Source organism: Bos indicus x Bos taurus, chromosome 27, assembly GCF_003369695.1.
Source record: "Bos indicus x Bos taurus breed Angus x Brahman F1 hybrid chromosome 27, Bos_hybrid_MaternalHap_v2.0, whole genome shotgun sequence".
In the NCBI taxonomy this organism is placed as follows: Eukaryota; Metazoa; Chordata; class Mammalia; order Artiodactyla; family Bovidae; genus Bos; species Bos indicus x Bos taurus.
The window spans coordinates 6622120-6631592 of record NC_040102.1 but is presented as its reverse complement, the minus strand read 5'-3'; the positions used below and the strand labels follow the sequence as shown (position 1 = coordinate 6631592).

General features: G+C 45.0%; 1 protein-coding gene across 2 annotated transcripts; it reads right to left on the bottom strand.

The window, feature by feature from the left end:
• Positions 1–2186: 2186 nt before the first annotated feature.
• LOC113884923 (putative protein FAM90A15P) lies at positions 2187–8964 on the bottom strand. Of its 2 annotated transcripts, XR_003509058.1 has the most exons (3): positions 7858–8964; positions 5874–6069; positions 2187–2297 (listed from the first exon to the last, which is right to left on the bottom strand). XR_003509058.1 is itself a non-coding variant. In XM_027530031.1 (2 exons), the coding sequence occupies exon 1, from the start codon at positions 8961–8963 to the stop codon at positions 8265–8267; it is 699 nt and encodes a 232-aa protein (XP_027385832.1). In that variant the 5' UTR covers position 8964; the 3' UTR covers positions 5870–6069; positions 7858–8264. The 2 variants fall into 2 exon arrangements, 1 of the variants encoding a protein (XP_027385832.1); XM_027530031.1 differs by lacking the exon at positions 2187–2297 and having other exon boundaries at positions 5870–6069.
• Positions 8965–9473: the final 509 nt, after the last annotated feature.

The following is a 9473-nucleotide window of genomic DNA, read 5'->3' as shown; positions in this document are numbered from 1 at the left end:
GAAAAACAGCAATACAGTATACTAACACATATATATGGAATTTAGAAAGATGGTAACAATAACCCTGTATACGAGACAGCAAAAGAGACATTTATGTATAGAACAGTCTTTTGGACTATGTGGGAGAGGGAGAGGGTGGGATGACTTTGGAAAATGGCATTGAAACATATATAATATCATATATGAAATGAGTCGCCAGTCCAGGTTCGATGCACGATACTGGATGCTTGGGGCTGGTGCACTGGGAAGACCCTGAGGGATGGTATGGGGAGGGAGGAGGGAAGAGGGTTTAGGATGGGGGACACATGTATACCTGTGGCATATTCATTTTGATATATAGCAAAACCAATACAATATTGTAAAGTTAAAAAATAAAATTAAAAAGAAAAGGAAAAAACCTTGATGCTGGGAGGGATTGGGGGCAGGAGGAGAAGGGGATGACAGAGGACAAGATGGCTGGATGGCATCACTGACTCGATGGACATGAGTTTGGGTGCACTCTGGGAGTTGGTGATGGACAAGGAGGGCTGGCGTGCTGCGATTCATGGGGTCACAAATAGTCAGACACGACTGAGAGCCTGAACTGAACTGAACTGAAATTTCTCTTTAACTAAAACAATGAAACTTTTGATGTCTTATCCCAAATATATTCCTCATAGCAATATTTATGGGGTAGGCCGTTTTACTTGATGGGATTAAGAAATGAAGTAATTAGTTCAAAGGAGTGCAGATTGAATGCAGGGAGCACTTGAACTCAAGCCCAAGTGGGTTTGACTCTAAAGACCTTGTTTTATTAAATATTCAACATTCCCAGAAAACTAATATACTTACTGAATTACATAAATTCAACAAATACTTTAGCTCAAGTGTGATCTGTGCATCACTTGGGACATACTTATCCTACAAGGTTATGTGTTGCTCACCTGCAATCCAAGCTAAACTGGGTGTCCTGCATTTTCCCTGCAGCCCTCCTCAGGTTACAGCATGCTCCAGGCTGTGCTGTGGTGATAGCGCCTCCAGATCTTAGCATCTTCAAAGAGCCAAAGTTAATTCTTGCTCAAATGATGCCAACCCGGTAAGGCCCGGGAGCTCTGATCAGAACTGCGACCCCGAGGAGCAGCCACCACCGTGGGTGCTGCTGGCCCTGTGTCCGAGCAAAGCACTCTCAGGACTCTCGTGATGGTGATTAAGGGCCCCAGCCCTGAAGGGAAACATCAGTTGTGCTCAGAATTCCTTAACCAAGCAGGTCCAGTTGTTTAGACACTCGGTTGTGGTCCACTCTTTGCGACCCCGTGGACTGTCGCCCACCAGGCTCCTCTGTCCATGGGATTCTCCAGGCAAGGATACTGGAGTGGGTTTCCATTCTCTTCTCTAGGGGATCTTCCCGACCCAGGGATCAAAAGTGCATCTCCTGCATTGGCAGGTGGGCTGTTTGTCACTAGGGCCACCTGGGAAGGCCCTTATCTGGTATCCTTTGGTGCTTTGCACTCAAGAATACATTGATGAATTACCTGCATTAAGAAATACTCTAGCCCATAAAGCCTCACCTGATTGTGGTCTATGCAAAAGCTTGCTTAGGATGGATCAATTCTCTCTGTAAATGGTAGCAAAAAAGAGAAAATGTTGAGAGTGAAAAAAGATCATTTTAATTTCCAAAATTCTTTCCCATTTTTCAATTGTAAAAGGTATATGTGTGTTGGGTTGTTGTTGTTCAGTCAATCAGTCATGTCCAACTCTTTGCGACCCATGGATTGAGGCTGTTTATTCTGAAAGGAGAAATGGACAGATGCAGAGACATGAAATAAAGGTGAAAAAAAGAAATCAATAATTTTCTAACAGAATTCACTGTTTAATGATTTTCCTCCAAAAAATGCACCAAACCTCAGAGCCATAAGCAGAAGTGAGAATCAATTTGGAAACCCTAACATCCTGCAAACCACTTCCTTTACGACAGGCAAACGCTTGGACTATGTGTCCATAGAAGAAACATCCTCAAATTAGGCCCAGGCCCAGATGAACATCTCTGGTAGGAATACAAACACTTTCTTTCCAGCTGAAGTTTTCAAACTCTCTCCCAGATTGCCTGCCCTGATTCAGGTGTGCCACCAGACATTGGTTCTACTTGGAATTCCGAAACTCCTTTCCCATCATGAAGCTACTGTACCTTCTCTTCCTCTTACCTGTGTGTCTCATCCAGACAACATCGGGTAAGTGGCAGATGCAACTGGTCGGGTGATATGGAGGATGACCTTGGAGCCTAGAGTAGGGAAGGTCAAGTTGATTCACCTGAAGACAGCCTTCAGAATGGAAGAAAAAAATAGCATAATGAAGCAATTGACAAACAACTAATCTTAAAAATATACAAGCAAAGCCTGCTGCTCAATTCCAGAAAAATAAACGACCCAATAAAAAAATGGGCCAAAGAACTAAATAGATATTTCTCCAAAGAAGACATACAGATGGCTAACAAACACATGAAAAGATGTTCAACATCACTCATTATCAGTTCAGTTCAGTTCATTTCAGTTGCTCAGTTGTGTCTGACTCTTTGCGGCCCCATGAATCACAGTATGCCAGGCCTCCCTGTCCATCACCAACTCCCAGAGTTAACTAAGACTCTCGTCCATCGAGTCAGTGATGCCATCCAGCCATCTCATCCTCTGTCGTCCCCTTCTCCTCCTGCCCCCAATCCCTCCCAGCATCAGAGTCTTTTCCAACTCTTCGCATGAGGTGGCCAAAGTACTGGAGTTTCAGCTTTAGCATCATTCCTTTGAAAGAAATCCCAGGGTTGCTCTCCTGCAGAATGAACTGGTTGGATCCTCTTGCAGTCCAAGGGACTCTTAAGAGTCTTCTCCAACACCACAGTTCAAAAGCATGAATTCTTTGGTGCTCAACTTTCTTCAGTCTAACTCTCACGTCCATACACGACCACAGGAAAAACCATAGCCTTGACTAGACGGACGTTTGTTGGCAAAGTAATGTCTCTGCTTTTGAATATGCTATTTAGGTTGGTCATAACTTTCCTTCCAAGGAGTAAGCATCTTTTAATTTCATGGCTGCAGTCACCATCTGCAGTGATTTGGAAGCCCCCCAAAAATAAAGTATGGCACTGTTTCCACTATTTCCCCATCTATTTGACATGAAGTGATGGGACCAGATGCCATGATCTTCGTTTTCTGAAAGTTGAGTTTTAAGCCAACTTTTTCACTGTCCTCTCTCACTTTTCTCAAGAGGCTTTTTAGTTCCTCTTCACTTTCTTCCATAAGGCTGGTGTCATCTGCATATCTGAGGTTAATGATATTTCTCCTGGCAATCTTGATTCCAGCTTGTGCTTCTTCCAGCCCAGCATTTCTCATGATGTACTTACTCTGCATATAAGTTAAATAAGCAGGGTGACAATACACAGCCTTGATGTACTCCTTTTCCTATTTGGAACCAGTCTATTGTTCCATGTCTGGTTCTAACTGTTGCTTCCTGACCTGCATACAAATTTCTCAAGAGGCAGGTCAGGTGGTCTGGTATTCCCATCTCTTTCAGAATTTTCCGCAGTTTATTGTGATCCACATAGTCAAAGGCTTTGGCATAGTCAATAAAGCAGAAATAGATGTTTTTCTGGAACTCTCTTGCTTTTGCAATGATCCAGCAGATGTTGGCAATTTGGTCTCTGGTTCCTCTGCTTTTTCTAAAACGAGCTTGAACAACTGGAAGTTCATGGGTCATGTATTGCTGAAGCCTGGCTTGGAGAATTTTGAGCATTACTTTACTAGCGTGTGAGATGAGTGCAATTGTGCATTAGTTTAAGCATTCATTGGCATTGCCTTTCTTTGGGATTGGAATGAAAACTGATCTTTTCCAGTCCTGTGGCCACTGCTGAGTTTTCCAAATTTGCTGGCATATTGAGTGCAGCACTTTCACAGCATCATCTTTCAGGATTTGAAATAGCTCCACTGGAATTCCATCATCTCCACTACCTTTGTTCATAGTGATGCTTTCAAAGGTCCACTTGACTTCACTTTCCAGGATGTCTGGCTCTACGTGAGTGATCACACCATCAGTGGCCGAGAGGAGCTACCCCACATCCAAGGAGTGGTGGCTGCACGGGTGCAGGAGGGCTGAGAGGAGCTACTCCACCTTCAAAGTCAGGAGGAGCAGCCATGATGAGATAGCCATCGTACAAGGTAAGGAGTAGCGGCTGCTATATCTGGAGCAGCCATGAAGACGTACCCCACGTCCAAGGTAAGAGAAACCCAAGGAAGATGGTAGGTGTTGCAAAAGGGCATCATAGGCAGCCACACGGAAACCACAATCACAGAAAACTAGCCAATCTGGTCATACGGACCACAGCCTTGTCTAACTCAATGAAACTAAGCCATGCCTTGTGGGGCTGCCTAAGATGGGAGGGTCATGTTGGAGAGGTCTGACAGAATGTGGTCCACTGGAGAAGGGAATGGCAAACCACTTCAGTATTCTTGCCTTGAGAACCCTGTTAACCGTATGAAAAGGCAGAATGATAGGATACTGAAAGTGGAACTCCCCCGGTCAGTAGGTGCCCAATATGCTACTGGAGATCCATGGAGAAATAACTCCAGAAAGAATGAAGGGATGGAGCCAAAGCAAAACAATACACAGTTGTGCATGTTACCAGTGATAGAAGCAAGGTCTGATGCTGTAAAGACCAATATTGCATAGGAACTTGAATGTCAGGTCCATGAATCAAGGCAAATAGGAAGTGGTCCAACAGGAGATGGCAAGAGTGAACATTGACATTCTAGGAATCAGCAAACTAAAATGGACTGGAATGGGTGAATTTAACTCAGATGACCATTATATCTACTACTGTTGGCAGGAATCCCTTAGAAGAAATGGAGTAGTCGTCATGGTCAACAAAAGAGTCTGAAATGCAGTACTTGGATGCAATATCAAAAACAACAGCATGATCTCTGTTCGTTTCCAAGGCAAACCATTCAATATTATGATAATCCAAGCCTATGCCCCAACTAGTAAGGTTAAGGAAGGTGAAGTTGAATGGTTCTATGAAGACCTACAAGACCTTTTAGAACTAACACCCAAAAAACATGTCCTTTTAACTATAGGGAAAATTTTGCCAAGAGAACGCACTAGTCATAGCAGACACCCTCTTCCAACAACACAAGAGAAGACTCTACACATGGACATCACCAGATGGTCAACACCGAAATCAGACTGATTCTATTCTTTGCAGCCAAAGATGGAGACACTCTTTACAGTCAGCAAAAACAAGACCGGGAACTGACTGTGGCTCAGATCATGAACTCCTTCTTGCCAAATTCAGACTTAAAGTAAAGAAAGTGGGGAAAACCACTAGACCATTCATGTATAACCTCAATCAAATCCCTTATGATTATACAGTGGAAGGGAGAAATAGATTTCAGGGATTAGATCTGATAGGCAGAGTGCCTGAGGAACTATGGACGGAGGTTCATGACATTGTACAGGAAACAGGGATCAAGGCCATCCCCATGGAAAAGAAATGCAAAAAAATGACTGTCAGAGGAGGCCTTCCAAATAGCTGTGAAAAGAAGAGAAGCCAAAAGCAAAGGAGAAAAGGAAAGATATAAGCATCTGAATGCAGAGTTCCAAAGAATAGCAAGGAGAGATAAGAAAGCTTTCCTCAGCAATCAATGCAAAGAAAGAGAGGAAAACAACAGAATGGGAAAGACTAGACATCTCTTCAAGAAAATCACCCTACAAAAATCATGAACTGTAAACGTTAAAGTATCCATACCCCATCACCTAGACCACATCGGTACCTCTTTTGTCTACTGTCCCATTTCTCTGATGGACACACACCATCAAATTTAAATCAGCCTGAATCCGAGCCGCATACCACTTACCTGTCAGTAAAGGCTCAGAATGTCGGTGCTGGACACTCTGTGCACCTTTGAAGGTGGTTGAGGAGGGTCAGAGGGGTCATTTCCCTTTCCTGCTGCCTTTGAGTCTGCTCCCACATCACCTGACCTTGACGAGGTTGTATTAATCCAATCAAGGTTAAGTATCACCTTTGATCAAACAACATCTTGCAGACACTTTCTGAAAAGAGAAAAACCTTATAAATTAACTCATATATGGAACGCTAAATGCAAAGAAAAAGAGGGAATAAGTACAAAAAATTATTAAGAGACAGGAAATGACACAAGAACAAACACACATTCACAGAACAGAGCAGCAGGTTACCGAGGGTGGCAGTAAAAGAGACCCACAGAACAGTAAAAGAAAAACCCAGTTTTTGGTGGTGGTCAGTTTTATGGCATGCCAGAGTTGAAATCTATTTTTATAGAAATAAAACATGTACTATTGTAACCCAAAGATACCCTAGAAAAATAAGTACTTAAAAATTACATTATCCATGCCTCAGTGCATCCCTTGTGACTCAGCGGGTAAAGAATCTGCCTGCAAAGAGGGAGATCCCTGATTTGGGATGATCCCCTGGAGAAGGGAAAGGGCTCCCACTCCAATATTCTGGCCTGGAGAATTCCACAGACTATAAAGTCCATGGGATCGCAAAGAGTTGGACACAACTGAGCAACTTGCACTCACTTCACTGAGAGACAAGGGGGTGGTGACCCTCAGCCTGAGCAAGGGTAGATAAGTGCCTGATTGGTCAGGGAGTTCTTGAACCACTTGTGCTGCCCTCTGCTGGCCCTTCTTGGTCCAGGAACAACAGTCCCTGACACTTGCCTGTAGCCCCCTGCTGAGATACTCAGAAACCTGCTGTCTGGACTCCCAGGGTTCTAGAGGAAGAGCTGGCGCAAGGCACCTGAGAATGAGGGCTGAGCTGATTCTGGGGCTTCCTGTGGCTGTAGGCACTCCACAGGCTGACCACATTCTCCAGACAGGGGACTGACAAGGGGGCACTGTTAATGTGCATAAGTGGCCCCGGGGATATGGGAGGCCCTGATTCTGTGTTTTTCATACAGTCCTCCCATGCTCCTCTTTCCCCTCCATTACAAGATCTATCTTGAGTCAAATTAGTATTAAGATGATCCTCAAGGCTTAGAGATAAAAACCACACACAAAATGTTTTCTATGGTAAAACTATTAAAATTCAAACTTTTTCACCGGTAAATTTTATAAAATTTGTGGGAGACAGTATATCAATCCTACCAAAATTATCATTCAAAAGCAAGGTGGCAACTGATTCCAACTAGTTTTTCATAGCAGGATGACATAATAGGGCTTCCCTAGTGGCTCAGTCTGTAAAGAATTTGCCTGCAGTGCAGGAGGCCTGGGTTCAATCCCTGGGTTGGGAAGATCCCCTGGAGAAGGGCATGACAACCCACGCCAGGATGCTTGCCTGGAGAATCCCCATGGACAGAGGAGCTTGGTGGACTGCAGTCCATGGGGTCCAAAAGAGTTACGCATGACTGAGCCACTAAGCGTAGCATTCCAGGATAGCAAAGTCAAATGATACATAATAACAAAATAAAAAATTTCTGATGCACATAAATACAAAAGATCTTAAAAAATATTAGCATATTACATTCAACAGTATTTAATTATATATACATATGAAATGGATCTTGACCTATTGCTGATTTGATTTAGGGCAGAAGGAAGGCCCTGCAGGGGCTGGGTGCAGGGCATGCCTGACCAGGATGTTGAATGTGACCAAATGATCTTTCTACATCTCTTGAGAGGACTGTAAAAATTTTTTTTGTTTATACTGAAAACACAGAAAGACAATTTTTAAAACAAAGCTTTGTAGTAACATTTAATGACACTTGATAAGCACAGCCACGGGAATTTTCCCCACTGTGATTTATAGTGCAAGACTCCACAGAGTCCACTAGACATCTCTCAGGACAGGGCGTGGCTGACCTTCTGTGGAGCAGAGTCAGGCCCTTTAGGCAGGTTCCAAATGTTCAGATACAGGTACTACCATCCAACACAGACACTACCATCATCAACTACCGATAGTACCATCACTTCTTATCTACACAATGGTTGAAAGTCACTCCTAGAATTTGCCTCAACTACTGATAATAGATTTAGGTTGACAGCTTGACATTTGGTTGGGTAAGTGCCATGGGACAGACTCAGATTCCATGAGGAGACAGTGCAGTGTGTGCAGCTGTGTGTCCCCAGGGTGGTCCGGTCCCACTGCTGTTTCACCCACCAGGGTGGGGTGTCCTGCTTCACTGGAAACAGTCGCTCCCTCTAACACCCAGCCCACCCGTCAAGGTCACAGTCATGACAGGGCACCTCCTGAGACTGGAGGACAAGGTTTAGTTGCCACTGGTGTCTTCGTCCCAGTCACTCTCTTCGGAGGAAGAAGACACCTGGAGGTCATCGTAGAGGATGCTCCGGGGCCCGGGGACAGCGTGTCCATCAGGCTCCTGGTTGACAGACGGGCTCTGAGCAGGAAGGGCTGGCTGCTCCACAGGCCGAGGGGACAGGGGAGCTGTGTACCCGCAGCTCCAGCAGCCTTCACCGTCTCTCAGGAAGAGCATCCTGAGAGGCTGGGCTGGGACACAGATGATGGGCAGGGGTTGGGCTGCGGAGACGGCACCCACGCTCCTGGAGGGAGATCTGTCCGCTAGAGGCTGAAGGTCAAACCGTTGCCCCTGGGCAGGTGTCTCCCTGGATACACGGGTGGCCACTCTTGGTCCTCGTGCAGCTGTGCAGGGTGGAGGAGGGAGATTCAGGAAGGCCCCCAGACCTGCTGTCGGAGTGCTCTGCTGGGGGATCTGTACGGGGCTGAGTCTAGGTTTCTTTGGGGGGTTCACACATGTCAGGCTGGGGGTCTGTGCACATCTCTTGCCTGGAGCCTTGATGCGGCCCTTGGAGGCCGGGGCCAAATTCCTGCCGACGAGAGGCACTGTGGGGGGGCTGGATTTCACATCATCTCTCCTCGTTGGTGACCCTCTTGGGTGATCTGGATCCTGGAAGGATTTCCTCTTGGATGTGTGGATAAGAACAGGCATGTTTGGGTGCTGGAAGACAAGACCACACAGAGAGGCCAGGTGTGAGAATCTCCTCTCCGTCCAGTAAAACACCTCACATGCATTCATTTTATATGATAAGATCCTCAATATTAGCATGCTCATGTGACCTTGATACATTTATACATCAAATGGAAATGTTCAAACCATGTCTCTTGTTAAGTAAGGGGAAGCAAGCTTTTGGTAGACCTTCTATTTGAGACTGTACACAGATTGGTGATTTGCAGGCACCTTGATGGCAAAATGAATTTTCCTGTCCAGTTTTGGAGGATGAATCACAATTTACAGATTCCTGTTCTAACTTAAAGGATTTGACTATGGAAGCTGCTGATAAAATCAATTCCATGTCTCTGCCAGCTTCTCACCAGACATACGAGTAAGAATGCAAAATCAAAGGCACCGTGAAAAATGGCATCTGAAAAATAAATGATGCCATTGGTCAGGAAAGAATATGACCGGTTTCCTCCCACAGACAGGACTGAGGCCAGTGGA

What these genes read in the sequence shown, in the direction of transcription:
- LOC113884923 (XM_027530031.1), bottom strand. Translation starts at nt 8,963, where the DNA reads ATGCCTGTTCTTATCCACACATCCAAGAGGAAATCCTTCCAGGATCCA.